The sequence below is a fragment of the Eurosta solidaginis genome, chromosome 5 (assembly GCF_040869045.1).
Source record: "Eurosta solidaginis isolate ZX-2024a chromosome 5, ASM4086904v1, whole genome shotgun sequence".
NCBI lineage: Eukaryota > Metazoa > Arthropoda > Insecta > Diptera > Tephritidae > Eurosta > Eurosta solidaginis.
The window spans coordinates 111,701,649-111,726,486 of NC_090323.1; the positions used below are offsets into that span (position 1 = coordinate 111,701,649).

Below are 24,838 nucleotides of genomic sequence, written 5' to 3' on the forward strand. Positions count from 1 at the left end.
ATTCTGCTGTGGCAAGTGGTGAATGTGACCCACTCGAATTTCGTGAAGCTTGCCTCACACGATTTTTCGTCCATGCAATGTCTCTATATTATATCGTTTCTGTACATACTATAGTATAGAGAAATATTCAAAGAGTAATTGTGTCGGAAAGAATTATCGGAGTGAATTTAATTTAAAAGACAGAGAATTTTATTGGTGAAAAATAAAATAATTATAACTAAATATATAAAGGTAAAGTATGGAATACAGCGCACGTCACAAAAGACGTATTCAAAAAATGGAGAGGGAAAAGTTTGCGCGTAGATTGAAAAATGGACAAAATGCGACGCTCCAAATTATGCCGCGGGATCAGAAGTTATGGAATTATATATTTTATATTTTATTAATTTATACTACGAATATTCTTATGTTATTTAGCATTTGCGTGAATAAAGAAACTAATATGATTTTTTTTTATAAATTTTATGTTTTATTTTGGGTGGCTTCTTCTCTAGCAATGACTTTAAAAGTACTCTTCCGTAGCACTCCAAGGAGTAATGCTTTGAGAGTACTTTCTTAAGTAATCTCCTGTAGGTACTCCATTAGGTAATCCATCGAGGGTGGTTTAACGAGTACTCTTTTGCTAGTAGAGAAATGTTTTGAGAGCAGTTACGCAAATAATCTCTTGTCGGTACTCCATGGAGTAATATTTCAGGAGCAGTTTGGAGAGTACTGTGCCGCAGATACTCCATCGAGTAGTTTTTCTGGAGTACTCTGGCAAATGATCCTCTGTGGGTGCTCCCTGGAGTACTACAGTGAAAATACTTTGGAAAGTACTCTCACGTATGTACTCTAAGGAATACTCACACACAAAGCGAGAGTGGAATCACCGATTCCTCTCCTAGGTCATCGCAATATTATTTGGAGCACATCCTATTAGTTTTGGAGCACTCCTATACTCCTAAAAGAGTATTCCTTACACTATTTATGGATTACTCGCGTTTTTTGAAGTGTAGTTTTATTGCTAATTATCGGAAATTTCTCTTTTGGTTTTGCGCATTCCATTTGCATGCGGCTAGTATTTTGGCATTTCCTTTAAATGTTTTTCTAAACAATTTTTTTATTTATTCATTAAAAAATTAAAAATAAAGCACTTAATAAATATTTCAAATAAAAATCGAATATTAACTATTAAAGCGCAAAAAAGGAGCAATTCTAAAATAAATATTGAGGATTAAAGAAAATTATGAAACGAAAAAAGACAACTCAAGGCAAGTTGCGCGTCCGAGTTCCAAAGACAAAAGTATTCGTGTGTAAACAGCGATTTGTAATTTTTTCTCTTAATGCCGGTGCTCAGTTTCGATATTATTAACTCTTGTTTTGTAGTCCTCCAGCTCCTTTTGGATTTTGGATACCAACGCTTCTAAACTGTTCATTCGTACAGAACTCATATCTTTTGTTTGAAAATGGTTTTCAAGCATATACCCTGCATCGTCGTCCAATAGTGGTGGTAAGCTTCTACAAGAGCCGCAATCCTGCCAATAATTTAAGTTTATCTCTGATATGTCAGAACACTTTTTGTAGCCGCCCTGGACCTCGGGTAGTAAAAAAATATTAGTTGATACTTCCGTTATTTCATCACCATTATCACAGAGAACACGTCCTAAATTTGCTTTTTTAATTTGCTTTAGTTGTAGTGGAAGAAACACTCCTGGGTTTTCGTAATAAAATCGATCTCCATTACGTAGTCTTCGAAATTGATCTAGAAGTAGGCACTGGAATAGGGGACCCACCTTCCCACCCCCTATTTGATCCTCTAAAATACCACCAACCCACACATCAATATTATCTGGATGTCCATAAAGTTCTTTAAGTTTCTTACGTACTCCTTCGTTCTTAATATCCATATGTAGGTCTTCGAATGTAAGTGCAGGTGTGAGATTGCAAAATTGTCTATAAACATTGTATCCTGGAAGTCCATGATCTCGTCCTCGCTGAATATTAAGAGCGGCTAGATCTAAAGCGACAGCGTGGGCGGTTTGAAATAGTTTCTCAGTTAGTTCCATGTTGAGGTTTTGATAGGGAGTTTTTAATTTAGCGGCAACTGAGAACATTCCACGCATAAGTGGATCTATTCCTCCTTCATATGCAAGCCTCCATGGAGCAAAAAATGCTTTGTGTAAGGGAAGATGGCCCTGTGGTATAGGCTGAAACGTGGAATTAAGCCGGTGTAATACAGGGTTGATTATGGAATGACCAAAACGCAATGCCGCCGTAGCAAATACATTTACAATTGAAGGATTTATGCTAGGATCATATCCCCGATAATCGCCCAACTTTAGCATACCACTTTCTCCAACAATCAACGGTAGCCAATGCTTGTAAGTGATATGTTGCATTTGGGCACCAATTATTTTTCTTGACTCGTGATATATAGTATCGCCGTCCCAATGTGGATTTATATCACGTAATTTTGTGGCAACACGATTGTGCTCCCGCATCCAAATGGTGTGCATGGCCAACAAACCGATTTGTTCATTAACTCGAATATCCCCTGCCACAAAGCAGTTCATCGTGTTTTCATTAAGGTCACGTCGGCAATCCATACCATCCTGGGGAGCAGCAAATGGCAACATGTATTTCTGTCCTGGGAAGTGAACACCCGTTCTTAAAAGTCCATCGTCTGTCGTCATATTTCGCAGTTCCAATGAGAATTCATGATTGTAGCCATAGACCTGGGAAGCATCGATATAAGAAGTAAGTTGGTTTATTTGCTCTCTATGTTGAATGTCCTCAAAAAATATTGAAGTTATTCCAGAACCACACACAGAGCTTGTACGAATAACGTCAATGCATCGCCGATTTTTTATACGTGGGTCGCCTGGGGGGACTTCGATTGGAAAGCAAGGCGGTGCAAATTCGCATGTTTTTTTACAATCGATGCCTTCCCAGCTCTCCGAGCTTACTGATGGCAGCGCATGATCCAAGTCATGATCTAAAAACTGACCCCATTGCATTACCATATGTGTTATTCTTTCATCTGGGGTAACATCTTTCGTCGCAATAACTGAAGTTGAAACCAAACGAGAACTTGGTTTCGAGAACCCATTATACAAAAAATTGTTTGTCCATCCAATCGGTGTGCTGAAACCATTTTCGTAAATTGGTTTTGCAATACGTGTAAATGCTGTAAGGGATGCACCCCACCACGGATTTTTTAGATTGTTACAAGTCCCATCCATACTTCGATATTTCGAATGATAGCACATATCAGTGCAATTTGGTTTCTCACGGTGCTCGACACATCCGGAAAGTTCAGCAACTAAATGCAAATGTTCACGTGAAAGCAGTTCTCGAAACTCATAATTTTGGCTATGTACAGTTAAGTTTTCGCCTCTTGCAATGTGTTTTCTTATATTTACAAGTGTCCGTTCATAAATTTCAGCTGCCCTAGCAAGTTGCCGCGCTTCACCACTAGGAAATCGGAACACTCGCAATAAGTTAGCGTAGTTGGGAGATCCATTTGAGCTTATATGACGTTTGGTAAAAAGACTTTCAATGGTATTATTGATAGCCATATCGATTTCCTTTGAGGCTTCACTAAAAGCTACTCGCACATAATGATCACCAGGATATGTGTTGGCATTTTTCCTAAAATCGAAAAAGAAAATTAAATAAATGTAAGGATCGAAATTTATGTAAGTATGTAGATGATATACAGTTGTATTAATCCCGAGATACCAGTCTTTTATTAATTCCAAAAACCCAGCCCTGCATTTCATTCGAAGCATAAAAAATGTATAGGGGAAAATCATTTATAGCAACTAAAATAATTAAAAATAGATACAAGACTCCTCCGAAGAGATTTAAGCCGAGCTTCTCTTGCAATTTGTGTCGTGCTTAGAACAACTTTTTACTAATTGCAGAAATTTGTCTCTAAAGTTTTGATGCTGCTTTGCCCGGGACTTGAACCCAGGATCTTCTGGGTAGTAAGCGGAGGTCGCTACCACCCTGCAATATCATATATTTGATCCCGACATCAGCCGCAGGGACAATGTCCTGGAACGTCATGGCTTATCTGTCCGGTCAGGCGATGTAAACCTAGAAATCACCAACATCTACATTCCTTCTGCCGCCTGCTGCCCCAGTGGATACCGCTCTAATATTAGTGCGTTACTCACTGGCGGCAATCGCATTATCTTAGGCGATTTCAATGCCCATCAGGACCTATGGTATTCAAACTTGCAGCCGGACAGCAGAGGAGAGATGTTGGCCGAGCAAATAGAAGAAACGACGTTCTGCATAATAAACGGAGACGCCCCCACTCGTATGGTAGGAAGCTGTCACAGTTCGCCAGATATATCAACCGTGAGCGCAGAACTCGTAAACTGCGTCAGCTGGCAGCCGATGGTAACATTGGCATCCGACCACCTGCCTATACTTATTTCGCTCGAGCGTTCCGCCGACTTCATCGTCGCAGAAAAACGCACTTTCATTAACTTTAAAAAAGGAAAGTGGGACGAATATAAATCCTTTACAGACAGCCGCTTTGCTGCCCTTCCTATCCAAACTGATGCTCGCCAAGGGGAACGTGCTTTCCGCAAGGTCATTGAATCCGAAGCGGCTCGCTTTATTCCCGCCGGAAGAATTCCCGAAATTCGGCCTCACTTTCCGGCGGAGGCCGCAAATTTAGCGAGAGAACGTGACCTTATAAGACAGCTCGATCCCGGCGACCCCCAAATAAGGGACATAAACCAAAACATCAGATTGCTTGTGGATGAACACAAGCGGGCGAAATGGGAGGAGCATCTAAGAAGCTGTAACCTCTCTGTCGGTGTGTGTAAGCTTTGGTCCACCGTAAATTCCGAATAAATTGGTCCAATCGAATCCGTCCAAGCACAATGACAAAATTTCCATCGCCTTTGGCGATAAAGTGCTGTCGGATGCGAAAAAATGCGCGAGCGCCTTTTGCCGACAATATATAATGCATTCTACGGTTGAAAAAGCTAGACGGAGGGACAACAGACATGCGCACAAACATAAATTCAGCGCGTCCCCAATTACCATCACCTCCAAAGAGGTTGAGGACGCCATCGTTCAAGCTAAACCATCTAAAGCGGTGGGCCCTGACAGCATAGCCATGCCGATGCTTAAAAGCCTAGGGAAAGAGGGTTTCAAATATTTAGCACATGTCTTCAAACTGTCTCTTTCCATCTTTCTCATTCCCGAAAAATTGAAAATGGCCAAGGTGTTCCCGCTACTAAAGCCTGGGAAACCAGCTAACATAGGAGAGTCATATCGCCCGATATCTGTCCTGTCGCCAATAGCTATGACGCTTGGAGCCACTTTACTGCCCCATTTCAAGGCAAATTTGCCACTAGCCGATCATCAGCATGGCTTTAGAAAACTACACAGCACTACCACCGCGCTAGATGCCATTAACACCCAGATAAATTGCGTTTTAAATCAAAACCCCACCATAGAACAGTACTCGTTGCGCTAGACCTATCAAAAGCTTTTGATACGGTCAACCATGGCACGTTACTGCAAGATCTGGAAGGGTCTACCCTTCCCTCAAGTCTTAAAAGGTGGATCGCAAATTATCTGGGTGGGCGGCAGGCATCGGTGCAATTTCGAAACGAAACATCTAAACCAAGGAGTGTTAAACAAGGGATGCCACAGGTTGGTGTCCTGTCCCCACTTTTGTTTAACTTCTACATATCAAAGCTACCTTCCCCACCAGAAGGAGTTACTATCGTTTTCTACGCCGATGACTGCACAATAATGGCCACAGGCCCAGGACCACAGATCGATGAGCTATGTAACAAAATAAACTGCTACATCCCTGATCTCTCCAGTTTCTTCACCTCGCGAAACCTGACATTATCACCGACTAAATCATCGGCGACCTTATTTACAACATGGACGTCCCAAATGTTGATCATTTTGAACGTCCACGTCAATGGCACTGCTCTACCGACTGTCCTACACCCCAAAATCTTGGGTGTGACGTTCGATTAGGATCTACATTTTGGTGAGCATGCAGCCGCAATTGTACCGAAAATCCAGAGCCGTGATAAAATCCTCAAATCTCTTGCTGGCAGTACTTGGGGAAAAGATAAAGAAACGCTCATTACCACTTACAAAGCAATTGACCAGCCAATTGCATGCTACTCGTCCCCGATATGGTCGCCAAGCCTAAAGATTACCCACTGGAACAAGCTACAGGCCTGCCAAAATTCTGCCCTTAGAACCGCAACGGGTTTTCTCCTTATGTCTTCAGAACACCATCTACATAATGAGGTGAGAATACTCCGAATAAGGGAATGAAATGAAATGCTAACCAAACAGTTTCTTTTGAATACCGCGAAACCTGGTCATCCCAACAGACATCTGATTAATGAGCCAACATCGCCCAGGGCCTTAAGGAGTCACCTCCGTAAGCACTATGAGGAAATACGGCACCTGAGAACACAGCCGTATGAAGCCAAAAAACATAAGCAGGTCCTTGGTGAACTCCATAAACAGGCGTCGGACCTCTATGTCAGGAATTGCCCGGTGAATCCAAAGAGCAATACCCTAAACTTGCGGAAGAGGAACGCACATTCCCTAGGGAAACGCGAGTCACTCTATCCAAACTTCGATCTAGATACTGTAATATGTTAAACTCTTACCTATCCAGAATCAACCCCGACATACAAAATGTATGCCCTGCATTCAACAGTAAGTTTCCTCGGACTCCCGTTAGAGGACATTGATGACAATTTGTGATTGGCAGACCTATTCGATCGGGCGAAGCACTGCTACAACAACAACAACCACCCTGCGCACTACGACAGCCGGAAACAACTTGCGAGTATATATTCGGCACAGGAGATATTTAACTTAGGCATGAGCGAAGGGATGATAAAGTTTTATGGTGAAATTTCAAATTTTAATACCAATCTGAATGTTACATTGTACTCACCTTATATCTGACAAAATTGTCCATTGGACTAGGCATTATTATTACGCCTGGCTGTGGTGAATTGCGTGAGGTAATATAACAAATGTACCCAAAATGTGGCAGGAGCCTTGTCGTTCACGCTTGGCCGAACTCCATAGCGCCCAACTATGGGGCTGAGCGGTTTGTGCCTGCATTTATGCCGTTTCGCTTCATAGAAGGGCGGCAGGTTGATAGTGACCAAGAACTGCCAACCTCCTAATCCAGGATGTTATGCGGACCGTGCCTACTGGTTGATTTGCAGCCAGAGGGTATTTTCGGCTGTGTTGAACGGAGCCACATCGAGAAATAAAGACGGTCTTACCACACAATGGTGACGATTTTTATCCCCATTTTTAACATTAGACCGCTGGGCCCGCGAGCAAGTAGTCGCACGATCAAGACGAACTTAAAAACTTTAAAACAAAGAAAGGATGAGAAGGAAAAGGCGATGGCGTCGCAAGCCGGTGAAGATGAAATCGCTATAAACGTAATTCGGACGCGGTATACTAGCTAGGACAAGGAACTAACGTTTGAACGGGACGAACGAGGTAAGGAGCTTAAGAGAACCCTCTCAAAATATAGGGAACCATTAAGAATTATGCAGCGATGTGGTTCAGTGGTTGGCCCAACCAACGATGAGAACGATCGCTTGGCATGGGCCCGTGAAACGGTGGAGGAATGTCGCGAACAGTCCACTGACGAAAACTTTACTGCGAGCAATCTTCAATTTTACACTCGGATCGGCTGTGCCTGATAAGCCTGCTTTTAAGAGGAAGAAGTGGGAGGGCAAAGCCCCAGTCCCAGAACCAGTAGGCGAACTAGCCGAAATTACAATAACCAAATCTCAAAATCTGCAAAGCGTATCGAAGAGGGATATATAAGTGCTGGAAAGCCATGCACTGTAGCGCTCATGTCAATTATGCCCTACTGGGCCATTCGAGTACCGAATTGCCTTCATCATCACGTGAGATGGCCACAATAGAATTACTATTGTAGATGTTGACAGTAAATACTTACACTTAATTTTTGCATAATCTCATATAGAGATAATCAGAAGATTTTTGAGAACAAGATTAGGTTAGGTTAGAGTGGCCACCGGTGCGAGCACCAGTGCACTTAAGCCCATAAAGATCCCGTTGTTTTACCACGTGGATCTCTCCCCTACTCAAATCAACAGGTCGATTCAGCAAACATCAGGAATTTCTTAGGCCCCAATTTAGCCAGATCACAAAGATCTTCAAAGAAGGGAGATCCCAGAAATTTATTCCTCTTGTGCAAAAGTGCAGAAAATGCTTGACTGTTTCTATCTCCTCTTCGTCTTTGCAGCTCCTGCAGTAATCATTATAGGTTGTGCATGCCTCCCGATTGCTATATGTCCGGTTATAAATCCAACCACCAGAGATATGTCCCCCTTTCCAAGAAAAAGGAGACTTCTGCTGCTTCTCGTGTCCTATTTAGGCCACATGAGCTTAGTGTGGTAGCAGGATTCAAGATTGCACCATCTCACGCCCACTTCCTAAGGAAAATCTCTTTCAAAGTGAGCTTAAAGGTAGCGAGCGGCATGCTTAATACCTTCCAAGACGAAAGCGGAAGGGATGTGCCCCCTCTTGCAAGTTCGTCAGCCATCTCATTGGCCAGTATATCAAGGCACCCATACCAGACTAAGGGAAGTTTGCTCAGCGATCTCGTTAAGAGATTTTCGCCACTTCTCTGTTGTCCTGGACCTATCTGAAGCCGATACCAGCGCTGTTAGTGCAGCCTGGCTGTCAGAGTAAACACAAATTTCGTTATAGCCATTAACAGCTTTTCTCAGGTGCTCAACCGCCAGTATATATCTGCAAACTATCGCTCAGGTCCGGCGGCTCCTTCAACCAATAATCCCTGTCTGGGATAACAACCTCGTACTTCATATAGAAAAAGACAGTCGGAGCGCAATAGTCCGACGAAGGCGAATCCTTGCTTTCTTTCACTCTTGCTTCTGAGCGTTTTCCCTCCGGGATAGTTTCCTATCCAAAATTTTTTCTAGGTATTTGGCAGAGTCCCTCAGCGTCAGGGTGGTGCCCGCTAGCACCGGCAGGTGCAATGCAGGTATCTTATATTTCTTAGTGGATAGAATAAAAACTTATAAATTTATTTTCACAGAATGAACCTGCACTCGTTGGCATAGAACGAAAATGAAATATATAATAATATACAGGGCTGCTCAACCCCTATACACTTATAGCACTTTTGTTTTTGTTTTGCCCTGAAAGCACAGATACAAATTCACACTTTGAATATAAAAAAAAAATTTCAAAGCACTCCCGTATGACCTCGCATATAAATAAAATTCTTATGGAAGTTTTTGATTTTCATATGTAAGGCCAAAGCAAAAACAATTTCATATGATGAACGAGCACCTCGATATAATGTAAAAATTTACAAAAACAAATTTACTATGAAAAAATATAAAAAATGTGACAGCACTGAAAAAAAATGTATAACAAGAAGTTTTCATATGTTTGGTGTGTACGAATTTTGAAATTAATAGCGAGTAATAGAAATGTCCTTTAATAAAGAATGGGAGAATGAGTTCCTTTTTTGCGAAAATTTTGAGTGCGAAGAACAATGTGTGTTGTGCTTTTTAACTATGAAAAAAATTTCGAAATACCAGTTGAAACGACATTTCTTCACGTGTCACCAAAACTTTTTTGAAATGGTCAAAGGGGATGAAGAAAGGCTAGAAAAGGTAAAAGCCTTAAAAGAAGAGTTTCTTGAGTATGATGCGAGGAGAATACTTGATGTTATTGAAGAAGAAGGTCCTTCAAATCATGTCAGAATTTTATACACCAAAGATAATTATCATATGTGCGCATTGAAAGCATTGTACACGACAAGCTTACATATGAGCCGTTTTTTTTGAAAGTGGCATAAGTCATTTCCAACTCATGGTCTTAAATGCATTGTTATTTTTGAACGAATGCATATATAGATGGTTCTACAATTATAAAATAATAATAAGAATTGCATCTTTTGGATATTGGACTCTAAAAAACTGGAGGCGAGGAGAGATACAAACAAATTACCACTGAACCTAAACGACGTGAAATGAGTTATGCCACTTTCAAAATAAACGGCTCATATAGCAATAAGTTTGAAGCCCTTTTCCGATGGACGTTTAATAAAAGAAATATGCCAAAAGATGTTTTCATGTTTTGGAGTAAATGGAAGGGCAATCGCAAGCGAAATAAACAGGGTTAAACTATCCCGATCAACAGTGTTGGCCGCGCAGAACGCTCGGTGCGCGGAGGTCCAATATAATTAAAAGGAAAAGAAAAGAAAAATAATTTCAATATTAGTATGGTATAATAATTGATTTATTATTTGTTAAGTTGGTACAATTAACTTACCTTGCCATAAATTGTGATGTGGCGAGACCGCAGCAGTTGACCTTCTTCCTTCGTGGTTGAAATTGAACCGAAAAATGGAAAGTGATCTCCGTGTTGTCGAACCGGAGATCGTGCGGGGGTTTTCCAAGGGATATTTGTTATCCGATGGAAAACTCAGTTACCCGTGTTAGTGTTGCATATATGTGAACATACATGAATGTGTATGCATGTGGATGGCCAGTACATACAAGTATGTATGAATGTATTTGCACTAAATAAATTATGTATTAGAGTGGCCGTGTTTGCAGTATAAAAATATTTAGGTCCTGACCTAAACATGCCGGCCCCCTTGCGGTAAGCAACATCTTGAAATGAAGGAAGGTCATGCTGACGCGGTCACGCGCACGTATTACTTAAAACTAGATACAATATGTCTGTATTATTGAATGAAAATTTGTTGGCTGATCACGTCCGGACTTGTTTGAATATAGTAGCCGCTGTAGGAAAAAGAAGCAACATATTAAACCTGAAAACAAGAACGGGTTATAATTCAACGCACATTATATAGTATACATATTTGGACTGTATTTATTTGCATTTATCTCTTTTGTGTTCCGAGATTTTTCGTAGTCTGGACGTCTCCGTTCCAGATTTCGACGAATGTAAATTAATTTTCCATCTGGACAAAGAAGCAAAGTCTCTGTTCCAGATTTTAACTTTATGAGGTTAAATGTTATATCCAGACGAAGAGGACGTGTCTCCGTGCCAGATTGGATTTATTTTGTTATATTATGTGACAATTAATTTTCCATCTGGACAAAGAGGCAAAGTCTCTGTTCCAGATTTTAACTTTATGAGTTTAAATGTTATATCCAGACGAAGAGGACGTGTCTCCGTGCCAGATTGGATTTATTTTGTTATATTATATTTGAATTTAAATTTTTGGTTTTATTTAAAAAAATGAATTTTGGTTGGGTGGCGAACGCTGAATGGCATATGTATATGAAATTTTTTATATTAGTATTGACCCTCTGCTATAAGCGCCCATGTGCAGGGACCTGCATATAGGTTGTCCAAAGTTCGTGCAGTGATGCATTTGCAATAGCGAAAAAGAATGATCGCGTGAGCGCACAACTGTTTATCAACGGGTTATTGATCACTTTCTAAATGCTCCCTGAGTACATCCTATCTCTTTATATTAAATTTCGTGTTTCTGCATTGGAATCATACGTAGAAAATTAATAAATTACACTTGCGAGTGCTCAATTCATAATTTCTACTGAATACAATAAATAAAAATTTTTATATTCGAATCTGATCGAAAATTTATAATTTGGTTTTTATTTTTGTGATTTAATTTGTCACAAAATTTCCTGCCACCCAAGAAAGTTTCGCATTTCCCAACTAAATTTGTGGATTTCGGTGAAAATATTGTAGTTGAAAAATGTTTATTACGAAAAAATTCAAACCTTTCGAGTTTTAAACCATTTTCTTCCAATTCGTACTTATTTTGCAATAAAGTATTCGTGAAATCAGTAATTAAAAACAGTGAAAAAAAATTGGAACGGATCATGTTCCACTAAAACACCCATATTGGTGTGAAAAAAATGTTCGCTATGGCAATACCATACCGCGTAGATGAAATGTCATGTAAATGACAAAAGCGAAATGTAATTACATAATAAACATGCCGGTAAACATAGAGGAATTTTGTAATTTACATTAATTGTATGATTTAACTGACTTGTATTTATTTTTCTTTTCAGATTATTCCAATTAAATGATGTCATTGCTTGTAAATATGTATATACACTATGCTGAAAGTAACACCTAAGAAGGGATTTATGTTGCAGTGTTAGCGGTCGCTGCACAGGCAGTAACAACAAAGAGTAGGCAAGAAAAAACCTTAAGGACTAATTAATGGAGTGCGTTCATCAGGTTTGCATATTTTAATTGATTAGGAAATCCGGAATTAAATGCTTTGTGCACAATTGTGTTATTTTGAGTGAAAAATAAGCACGTTATTTGTATTGTTTTTGGTTCATTTGCTGTGTCTCACAATACCCTACAAAAAATGCTGTAAGTTATTATGAGAAATGAGAAAGAGCAATTAAACTCTAAAAATATTATTTTCTATTCCAGTTTAAAATAAATATGTAAATTTGTGTGCTATTTCAATGATACGCATTATTAATACTCTGAACGAGTGGTGGCTTCATACCCGATTGCATGTGAGGTTTATACCTACTTGCGAATTTGGTTTTTAATGAAAAATATTGGAATTTAATAAGAAAAAAATTCTTATGTATTGTAGTTGTCCAATTACACCAACTTGACGTGAAATTTTGTCAAGTTATTGTAGTTGTACCATGTAATTGAAACATTATCAAACCGTTTTGTATTTAGCTACATTTTGATGAAAAAAAGATGGTAGATTTTTGAAATAAAAATGGCGAACTGAATTTATTTTCCTGCAGCTTATGGACGTAAACGTGATAAACTGTTTGTAGATTGTTGTGTAAGTTAAGTCACAATGACCACCCATGTAGTTCGATCTGCTTTCTGATGCACTCTATAGCATCACGAGTACAATACGTAACGTCATCACCATTACTTGCAGTGTAGGAGAAGGTGATGCACTCTTTAACATCACGAGTACAACACTTTGCGACATCATCATCACTTGCAATGTAAGATTTAGTGATGCACAATTTAACATCACTAGTACAATACTTAACGGCATAACCATCTCTTGCAATGTAAGAGTGGGTTATTGCTGGGAGAGCTATCTGTTTGCATGATAACGGCCATTTCTTATTGGAATTCTTTCTCATAATGATAATAATGTTCACCGAATAGAGTATAATGTTTGCGGTGAACAACGTTGACTTCTGGGAGAGTATAATGCATGGTAGAATAGAGTAAGCTAGCGGTAACCTCACTATGCTTGTATAATGTTTGTTTCATAGCGGAAACCAGTTTATTATTACAGCAGAGAGCGAGTAAGCGGTAGGCTAATTCTTATTGGAATTCTTGCTATTCAGATTTTGGTTGCAACGAGAATGCGAAGGCCATGCGCTACGATATAGTATTAGTATCAGTAGACCATGTTTAAATTAATAAATAAACTTATTTAAAAAATTAAATAAGTTATTTTAATTGGCGCCCAACGTGGGGCGCGAGAAGTTGTAAAACTTTGAAATTGATACTCATGGTGGAAAAAGCTGTCCACAAATAATTAATTGGACTGATTGTAACAAATTCTAAAAGAAGATATTAACTTTCGACCTTTGGTGACATTGGAAAAAATTACTACAAAAATGATAAACCAACTGTGTTTAGGAAGTCACTACGTATATTAAATTTAATATTGAAGCAAAAACAAAATTGAAACAACGGAAAATTATTGCATTTGTGCTACTGTAATCTATAGTGGTGGAGTAAAAAATTAACTTAAATTGAGCAACCTTGGTTAACGTTTCAAGGGTATACCAACTACAGCTCTATAACAGCGGTTCTTGAGAAACCACATTAAAATAGCAATAAGGTTAAAACACCGGAGCTTTATGTTATAACATCTTCGTGTTATGGCAATCTACATATAACGGTGAAGTACAGTAAACTAAGCCGAAATTAAATGAGACTACCTTGGATGACATTTGAAGGGCAAACTAATTACGGCTACCTAGCAACGGTTCTTGAGAAACCACGTTTATATTGACTATCATATTATTCCTGTCATATAAGTCGTTTGGAGAGAGTTCAGAAAGTCTTTATAAAGTACGCTCTGCGCCCCCTTCATTTTGATCTTCCGGTTCCGGCTTATGAATCTAGATGTATGCTTATTGATCTCAAGACATTAAATTGTAGGAGAAGCTTCCTATCTCTCACTTTCATTTTTAATTTAATATCTGGGGTGGCTGCCCCTTTTTTACTTGAACGTATATTCTTTCTTATTCCTAGTATTTGTTTAAGGAATCATGCCACATTTTACGTTGGGCTGGCGAGGACCAATTATTCGGCCAATGGTCCTGTTGTTAGAGCTCTAAAAGAGTTTAACTTGCTCCAAAATTCTTCAGTTTTGGACTTCTCCTACTGTGAAAAAAGATTTAAAATGCTACTAAATGACCTGTTAAATTAGTTGGTAGTCTATCTTTACCTGTAACTAGTCTGTAAGAAATGTAATAATTTCAAGACTAAATAAATATTATTATTATTATTATTATTATTATAAAATAACAGCATGTAAGTGATATGCTCAGTATTTTTTAAGAAACATTTAAATAGTTAGAAAAATCATAACTCTATTTCAATACGTTATTGAATTTTTTCCTGATTTTTCTTTTTTAAATATTTTCTAAATTTTTTCCCATTAAACTAATACGTATTCGTTTATGTAAAAAACCTTTAAAACCGAGTTTTGTACTTGAAGTTTATGTGCGACTCTGAACTAGCCCACCTTTTTGACAAATTAGTTTTAAAAGACAAATATGAAATTAATATGGACACTACCGAGCTGACGGCTATAGTTACGGCAGCGGTATCAGCTGCACTAAAATCACAGAAGGAAGATTTTGACAAAAAATTATACGACTTGACTAAGAAGTTTGCTACTACGCTGACTGAAAACGTAGAACCCTTTGAAGAGGTGACAATTGTAGGAAATGTCCATTGCGACGAAACCCTTGACCTTGTCAAATCGGTGCCCGAGTTTGACGGAAAACAAGATCATTATGTTTCATGGAGGCAAGCGGCGCACATAGCCTACAAACTATATGACAGGTATGACGGAAGTGCAAAGCACTATCAAGCAGTCGCAATAATTAGGGGCCTTGCAGACACAGCTCTACCTTCCTTTAATACTGTATTAAATTTCAAAGCCATAATAGCTGGGCTAGACTTTACCTATGCTGATAAAAGACCCGTTTATCTTATCGAAAAAGAACTTAGTATTTTAAGGCAAGGGAGTCTGACGGGTTTAAAATTCTATGACGAAGTGGAGAGAAAGCTCACTCTTCTTACCCATAAAACAATAATGACCTACGAAAGCCACCTAGCGAATTCAATAAATGAAAAATACAGAACGGATGCGTTACGCGTTTTCATTTCAGGATTGAGAAAACATCCTTGTGACATATTATTTTCTTCACGGCCAACTTACTTACCATCTGCTTTGGCACTTGCTCAGGAGCTAGAAGCGAATCACGAACGCTACACGTTCGCCACGCATTTTGCAAGGCGTTTTGATGACAATAACAAAAACCAACTTTCTGACAGAATACCTTTTGAAAATAACACTAATCAGCTAGATAATTTAAATAACCATAAAAATCCCCATTACCAAAATAATTAATATAGGCAGCAAAAACATGGTTCTATTCACAACAATAGACAGTAGAGATCCGAACCTATGGATATAGATCCGTCAACGTCTTGCTTCCGTCGCTCATCGAATTATGAGCTCAAAAATCCACCGTACCAGACCCTAGAGCATACTAAACCAAACAATTTCCAGAGTTCTAAACAAAGACAATTTCCACAGAATCCTGGTAATCAAGTACCGCAAGCTAAGCGCCGGTCCGATTTCGATAGGAGTACTGGGCCTAAAATTCAAAGAATAAATCACATTACACAAGATAATGCTGATAAAGTTTCTTACGACGAAAAAGTACAAAACGAAATTGAGGATATTGCGGAAGAGATAAATTTTTTAGGGAAAGTACCCTGCTCCCTTGGGTTAGCAGAATAATAGGGACCGAGCAGAAAGTTATAAAAATGTTAATAGATACGGGGGGCTCAAAAAGTTATATAAGGCCCTTTAAAGAGCTAAAGGGAATTGTGCCATTAGCTAAACCGTTTTTAGTTAAGTCAGTTCATGGCGAGACTAAAGTAAGTAAAAAGTGTAAAATAAACTTATTCGGAATAAATACTGATTTTGTTATTTTACCAATTTTGAACAATTTTGATGCTATAATCGGGCTTGATCTGCTTACGCAGGTTAATGCCATAGTCGACCTGAAGAAAGGTGAAATTACTCACGACTTTGGAAAAGAAAGGTTATTATTTACTAAATGTAAAAACATACATATTTTACAAGTTCAACATGATAATGTACCGCTCGCAGTGAGTCAAGTTTTTAAAAATGATTAGGAAACGATCAAACGCGTTTGCTGATCCAAACGAGTCTTTACCATATAATACGAACGTAGTCGCAACTATTCGTACAAAACATGAAGAGCCCATTTATTCTAGGTTTTACCCATACCCATTAGGTGTTGCGGATTTTGTGAAAAATGAAATAAAAGAACTTCTACATAATGGCATTATTAGACCTTCCAGATCCCCATCCAATAATCCAATTTGGGTCGTAGACAAAAAAGGGTTTGACGAGTTAGGCAACAGGAAGAAACGCTTGGTTGTAGATTTTCGAAAGTTAAATGAAGTTACCATTGACGACAAATATCCAATACCAAATGTAATGTCGATATTGTCTAACATGGGTCAGTCACAATATTTTTCAACGATTGATTTAAAATCGGGTTTCCACCAAATCGAACTTGCAGAACGAGAGGGAGAGAACACGGCCTTTTCTGTAAGCAGCGGAAAATATGAATTTTGCAGACTACCGTTCGGCCTAAAAAACGCTCCTAGCATATTCCAGAGGGCTATAGACGATGTGCTAAGGCAACAAATAGGTAAAAGCTGCAATGTTTACGTAGACGATATCGTAATATTTTCAAAAACAGAAGAGCAACATATTGAAGACGTGAACTGGGTTCCAAAAAGCTTATATGATGCTAACATGAGGGTATAAGTAGAAAAGTCCCAATTTTTTTAAAATGAAATCGAATATCTGGGGTTTTTTGTATCAAGGGGAGACATTAAAACATGCCAATACAAGGTACATACAATGCTAAACTTCCCGTCCCCGGAAAACTTATACAGCTTAAGATCATGCTTTGGACTGGCAAGCTATTATAGGTGCTTCACTAAAGACTTTGCCAGCATAGCCAAACCTCTGACCGACATCCTAAAGGTGAAAACGGGAAAATCAGTGCTAATCAGTCAAAAAAAGTAAAAATAACATTAAACTCTTTACAGTTCCAAGCTTTTGATAAATTGAAACGTATTTTGATATCTGAATATGTAATGCTAGCTTACCCTGATTTTAAAAAACCTTTTGACTTAAAAACAGATGCTTCCAACATGGCCTAGGAGCTGTTTTATCTCAGGAAGGAAGACCAATTACTATGATATCTAGAACTTTGAAGGGTAATGAACTTAATTTTGCAACAAATGAAAGGGAACTTCTGGCTATTGTATGGGCATTAAAAAACCTTAGAAATTACCTGTATGGTGTAAGCCACTTAAACATCTTTACCGACCACCAACCATTAACGTTTGCAGTTTCAGATAGAAATCCAAATGCGAAACTAAACCGTTGGAAGGCATTTGTCGATGAGCACAATGCGAAACTGCAGCAAACCAGGAAAAGAAAATAATCTTGCTGACAACAGGTTAACATGTTGGAACAAAACTCAAATTCCGACTGTGCAACTATGCATAGCGAACAGTCATTGAGTTATACCATTCCGACGGTTGAAAAACCTGTAAATTGCTTCAAAAATCAGATTATTATTGAAGAGTCTGACAATCCATCTATACCGACTTTCATTATATTTGGAAACAGAACAAGACATGTAATTCAATTTCGTAACAAAAACACTTTATTAGGTATTATTGAAGACCTTGTATTCTAGCCTACATCCAACATGATATAGTAAAATTATTCCCAAATACCAAGTTTAAATATGCCAAGAAATTTAGGACCGATATTTTTGACCCAAATGACCAACTTGAAATCATAATAACAGAACATAACCGCGCTCATCGCGCCGCACTAGAAAACGTAAAACAAATTTTGAATGATTACTTTTTTCCAAAACTGGAAAAGCGAGCAAAAGAAGCGGTCGGAAACTGCAAAATCTGTTCAAGATCGAAATATAATAGACGTCATCAAAATCATATAATAGCAAAAACACCAATCCCAGCAATTTTAGGAGAAATCCTTCACGTTGATATTTTTTCCACAGATTCAAAATATTTTCTAACTTGTTTGAACAAGTTTTCCAAATTTGCGGTTGTGCAAACTATACCATCCAGAGCAATTGTTGACATTAAGTCCCAACTCATACAACTTTTGAACATATTTCCTAACGCTGCGGTTCTTTAGTGCGATAATGAGAAGTCTTTAAATTCGAATACCGTCAGATACCTTCTTGCCAACAGTTTCGGTATTGAAGTTGCTAATGCTCCACCACTCCACAGTACATCTAATGGGCAAATGAAGCGGTTTCACAGTACATTGATAGAGATTGCCAGATGCATGAAATTGAAAAGGGCTATTGACGACACACAGGATTTAATTTTATTGCCGACCATCGAATACAATAAAAAAATTCATTCGGTAACTAACAAAAGGCCAATAGACATATTTCAACCTACGGCCGACGACACAAATATAAGTAAGGAAGTATCGGCACGTTTGAGACACGCACAGCAAATAGATCTAGAAACCCACAACAAGGGTAGGGTAGAACGCTCATTTAAAGTGGGCGACAAAGTTATGGTAAAGAGAAACACCAGACTTGGCAACAAATTAACCCCCCTTTACGAAGAGCAGCCAATAGAAAACTAAAAAATAAAATAAATGTAAGGCGCGATAACCTCCGAAGAGATCTAAGGCCGAGCTTCTCTTCCAATTTGCGTCGTGCTCCTCTTGATTTTTCCCTACAAATTGGCCGGACGGGACCTACATGTTTTATGCCGACTCCGAACGGCATCTGCAAGGCAGATGAGTTTTCACTGAGAGCTTTTCATGGCAGAAATACAATCGGAGCGCTTGCCAGACACTGCCGAGGGGCGACCCCGCTTAGAAAAATTTTTCTTCTAATTGAAAAATCTTATTTCTAAAATTTGGATGTTGCTTTGCCCGGGAGTTGAACCCAGGGCATACGGTGTGATAGGCGGAGCACGCTACCATCACACCACGGTAGAAAACTACGGTTCTTATTAAAGGGAGGGTGGTCCATAAAGACAATTTGAAATCGGTCTGAATTGTATCCGAATTACAATCATATTTGATTTAACATGAATGCAAACATGGTCGATAAAAACTCATTCTAATGACGAATAAATTAGTTTTTTTGTTATTTGAATTATAAATATGTAACATTTCAAAAGCTCACGCGCACACAAAATAATTTTTAAAATTTAAATTAGTAAACTGTGAGTTTTTGAAAAATTCAATCAAAAAAATAAATTATCTATAAATTATCTATCAAATCATTTATTGAAAAACAATTTATTCAGGAATAAATTAATTTTTAACAATTTTGTTACAACAAAATTTCATTCGAATTATTATCTAAATCAAAACGTATTGGAATAATGCCCAACTATGAATTTAAGAAAATAAGTAAAATGATGCTTCATAAATTGAGTTAATCCGGCATGAGTCCGTAGCAAAGATTTCGAATGACCGTAAACTGAGCATTTCACGAAGTTTAATTTTTATACGTATGTACATTAGGGCGGGTCGATTTTAAAATCGCTCATTGCTCTGTGAAAATCGTATTCTAGGGATCAAAATAAGAAACTTTGCCGAAGGAACCATACCTCCACATTAGGGCGGGTCGATTTTAAAATCGCTCATTGCTCTGTGAAAATCGTATTCTAGGGATCAAAATAAGAAACTTTGCCGAAGGAACCATACCTCTAAAACGAATTCTGATTCGTTTTAGAGGTATGGTTCCTTCAGCAAAATTTCTTATTTTGATCCCTAGAATATGATTTTCACAGAGCAATGGGCGATTTTTTTGCCTCCCCACAAATCGACCCGGCCTAATGTACATATAACGATTTTGTACTCAACAATTCAGTTTTGAAAGAAATATGTATGTAATGTAAGCAATATTTATGTATGTAAGAAAAATAGTACGAAACCTTTACCGCTTACTGCTAAAGAAACAGCTAAAGGTAATATGGCACGAGTTTGCCAATCAAAAACATTATGCAGGAAATTTCTTCTTACCGCCACCATTGGTTGAGTACTACGCATTAAATTTTCTAACCGAATTGAGCTGCTCCTCTTGCAGTAACATTCTCTCCGAGGAGGGATTTCAAGCACAATTTAATGATGTGGTATTAAGTACATTAATTGTGAAGATATACCAAAATACAAGAAATCGAGGTCCGAGGATGTTCCTAATTTAGAAGGGGAGGAGTTAAGTCACAATGACCACCCATGTAGTTCGATCTGATTTCTGATGCACTCTATAGCATCACGAGTACAATACATAACGTCATCACCATGACTTGCAGTGTAGGAGAAGGTGATGCACTCTTTAACATCACGAGTACAACACTTTGCGACATCATCATCACTTGCAATGTAAGATTTAGTGATGCACAATTTAACATCACTAGTACAATACTTAACGGCATAGCCATCTCTTGCAATGTAAGAGTGGGTTATTGCTGGGAGAGCTATCTGTTTGCATGATAACGGCCATTTCTTATTGGAATTATTTCTCATAATGATAATAATGTTCACCGAATAGAGTCTAATGTTTGCGGTGAACAACGTTGACTTCTGGGAGAGTATAATGCATGGTAGAATAAATAGAGTAAGCTAGCGGTAACCTCACTATTCTTGTATAATATTTGTTTCATAGCGAAAACCAGTTTCATTGTGTACCTATACCAAGTGTGTCAACTAAGCGATAAACGTCAAAACTACAAACAGCCTCGCTCACCTGATGCAAATCTCAGGTCTAGAGTTGCATTTTTGGTACGTAAGAGTACTTCAAGCTGAGTTGCATTTAATAGTTAAATAAAACTTTGTAGTATTTACAGATGTAATAGTTTCATATATTTCCGCGAAAATAAGAATACTAGATTTGTAGCCTGCAACAATGCGGAAACATACGGAAAGCAAAATTTATTTAAATTAGAGTCAAAATATAAAGCGCCACACGTGTAACATGGAAAAATTTCACTTCTAAGGCTGTTTACACAAATGCATAAGGGCAAAATTATATAAAACGCTTTGGTCACTTCAAAATCATATATGACACTACTTTATTTTTGCTTGGATTTCAAGCTAAAAAAACTAACGAAACTTTATCGGAACTTCAAAACACAAAAAAAATTTCTATCATGAAAAAGCGAGGCCACTATTCCCCCATAATTAGCGAGTTTGTCATGTTTTTGTTTATGTTTTACATTTTATTTTTACATTAACATTTTTAACAATAAAACAATGCAAATAACACGTGCAAATTATTTCTTTCTCTAATGGTTCACTTTTTTCACTAGAAACTTGATTCTAATTGTGTTTTTATGCACCAAATTTTCAAACTAAAAAAAAACTTTCATTTGTCTGAAAAAAATAAAGAAAAAACGGCCGAATGTCAAAAAAACCTATCGAAAAACGAACTGGCTCGGTTGTTTTTAATGAAATGTTGTATTTTTCTTGTATTTCGTTAGTTTTTTGAAATATAGTTTAGCGTAGGCACGCAACCAAAGTATTTATGTAAATTTTTCGATACTTCGCCCGACAGATGAATTAATGAATGCAACACAACCAAAGCGTCTGTTTAAATCCGCCTTAATTTTTGTAGCTGTGAAAGCCTCCTGCAAATATAATGGTGCTGTAATTGCAAACAAATCAAACTCCTATATGACGCTACTTTATTTTCTATGTATTTTTCTTGTATTTTCTCTTATATTTTTTGTCGAGGGAGCCAATAAGGTTTCAATACTAGTGAAAGTATGTGAACTATATTTGAAAAAACTAACGAAATACAAGAAAAATTCAACGTAGTTCATTAAAAACAAACAAGCCAGTTTGTATTTCGATAGGGTTTTTTGACATTAGGCAGTTTTTTCTTTATTTTTTCTGACAAATGAAAATTTTGTTTTTAGTTTCAAAATTTTTTGCATACAAACACAATTAAATTCAAAGTGTAAATTGTGTGTGCAAATGAGTTTTCAATAAGTGTACATTTTTCAGTTTTTCATAGTGAACTTGGGTATAGAAATTCAAATTAAAAAGTTTTTCACAATAATTTGAAAAACTCTACGTTTTCTCTGCTTTTTACAATTAAAGGAGCAACCCTCCGTAATAAATTAAACTTTTAATGAAAATCAATAACTCTGAACTGAACACTTTTCGCCATGATATAAAATTATAATGCTGTGGAACAGGAGCAACACTTTTGTGACTACATAAACCCTGCTTCAATCTTTTACGTCCCCGCACAGAACCCTAATTGACCTTTTTCAACCGAAACAACAATGGCAACCCAGATTTTCCCGTTATGCCCACTTAAGCGAGTGCCTGTCAGAAAGAAGTCAACACACTTGTACTTGTACACTATGACCAGTTTATTATTACAACAGAGAGCGAGTAAGCGGTAGGTCAATTCTTATTGAAATTCTTGCTGTTCAGATTTTGGTTGCAACGAGAATGCGAAGGTCGTGCGCTACGATATAGTATTAGTATCAGTAGACCCTGTTTAAATTAATAAATAAACTTATTTAAAAAATTAAATAAATTATTTTAATTTGTAGTTTGGCTCGTAGTTAATTAATGTTTTTAATTTTTGATAAAATTTTTATTTTATGCCGATAATTCGAAGTGGCATTATATATTTTAAAGAAATGGAATGACCTAATTTAAGGATCGGTTTGGTCATCGGTGGACACCTCTCCACTTGTTTCCTTGGCTGGTGGAAGTAAAACCATTTTGGCAAATGGCCTTGTAATTTGACATTTTTCAGTCGTGATGTCGACAACTCGTACAAGGTCGTCTGATCCCGGGTGGAGTTTGACCACTCTTCCAAGCCTCCACTCGTTCGGAGCTACATTGTCGTCTTTCACGACGACGAAACCCCCTCTTTTTATGTTTGCTTTCGGGCGTTTCCATTTAACCTGCTTTTGCATTTCTAAGAGATATTCTCTTTTCCATCTTTTGCAAAAGGTTTGATGCAAAGCTTTTAATTTATGCCACCTATTGACTATGGAGGCAAGTTAGGTTAGGTTGTACTGACCGGTCCATGAGGACCTCACATGGTCTGAATAAGTCCGTAGTGTTACCAGAAGTTTGTTTTAACGACCAAACTGAAAAACCCTATCAAAACCAGGACCTATGTTATAAAATAACTCCGTCCTCTTGACAAATACTAGAAGCTTCCTAGGATTTAAGCCACTTGCTGCTTCTAGATCTGACAACTGTATCACTCCTAATAGCTGGAGTCTTCGCCTGGCAAGCGCAGGGCAAGATCATAGAACGTGCTCGATCGTTTCCTCCTCCAGCCCGCACTTCCTACATCTGCTATCACTGACCAAGCCTAATTTAAAGGCATGTGACGCCAGAATGCAGTGTCCAGTCAGAATACCCGTCATGAGTCTACAGTCCTCTCTTTTTAATGATAGAAGCAACTTTGTTAGTCTAAGGTTGTAAGACCTTAATGACTTGCCACAGACAATATTATATTCCCATATTATAATGTATGCGGATGATGTAAAACTTTGCTACACTTACTGTCCTACCGATTTGAGTTCCTTGGATCTTCTTCAAGCCGACTTGGACTCGTTCCAATGTTGGTGCACAACAAATTTACTAGCTTTAAATTGCTCTAAATGTAAGCATATGACATTTCACCGAGTGAAGTCAGTATTGAAACCTTATGTTATAGATGGTACGCCTTTGGAGCGTATATCTATTGCAAATGATCTAGGTGTCCTTTTTGATCCGAAATTGAATTTTAACATGCATATTTCATTTATTGCCAACAAAGCGTTGGGTTTACTTGGATTTGTTAAAAGATGGGCTAAAGAGTTCGATGATCCGTACCTCACTAAGGTTCTTTACACATCGCTGGTTCGTCCAATACTCGAGTATTGCTCATGCGTTTGGTCCCCTGTTTCTCAAAAGCATATAAAGCGTCTTGAGTCAGTTCAAAAGCAATTTTTGATATTTGCATTGCGCGGCCTTAATTGGGACTCAAGTCTCCACCTTCCTCCATACAGAAGTAGACTTCTTCTTATTAACTTACCACTCTGGAAAATCGTAGAATATTACTGGGGGTATTGTTCATCCATAAGCTCATTATTGGAGAAATTGATTCTGCGGTCCTTCTCAGCCGCTTGTTTTATGCGGTTCCCCCTAGAGTACCCAGACACTACGTTCCTTTCTATTTACCCCTTTGTCGACGAAACTTTGCTAAAAATAATCCTCTTCTTATCTGGTGCGCGCACTACAATGACTTATAAAGCTGTATCAGTCTTGAATGTACTTTTGCCACTATACGTAATGCAATACTTGCCTATCTAATTTAGAAGATACAAGCTAATTCAATTTGCCGGCATTTTATTTCTTCCATAAAAAACAGGAACTATCTCGTTTAAGGATGGAGGAACATTTATCAACATGTATCAT

General features: G+C 38.0%; 1 protein-coding gene across 1 annotated transcript in view; it reads right to left on the reverse strand.

Moving 5' to 3' along the window:
- Nucleotides 1-1,068: 1,068 nt before the first annotated feature.
- Nucleotides 1,069-24,838, reverse strand: part of Pxn (Peroxidasin) — a 1,464,583-nt gene continuing 1,440,813 nt past the window's right edge. Inside the window, exon 8 of the mRNA XM_067787797.1 lies at nucleotides 1,069-3,630. Coding sequence (XP_067643898.1) covers nucleotides 1,320-3,630 — 2,311 coding nt within the window. The 3' untranslated portion in view covers nucleotides 1,069-1,319. The remainder of the gene's footprint in view (nucleotides 3,631-24,838) is intronic.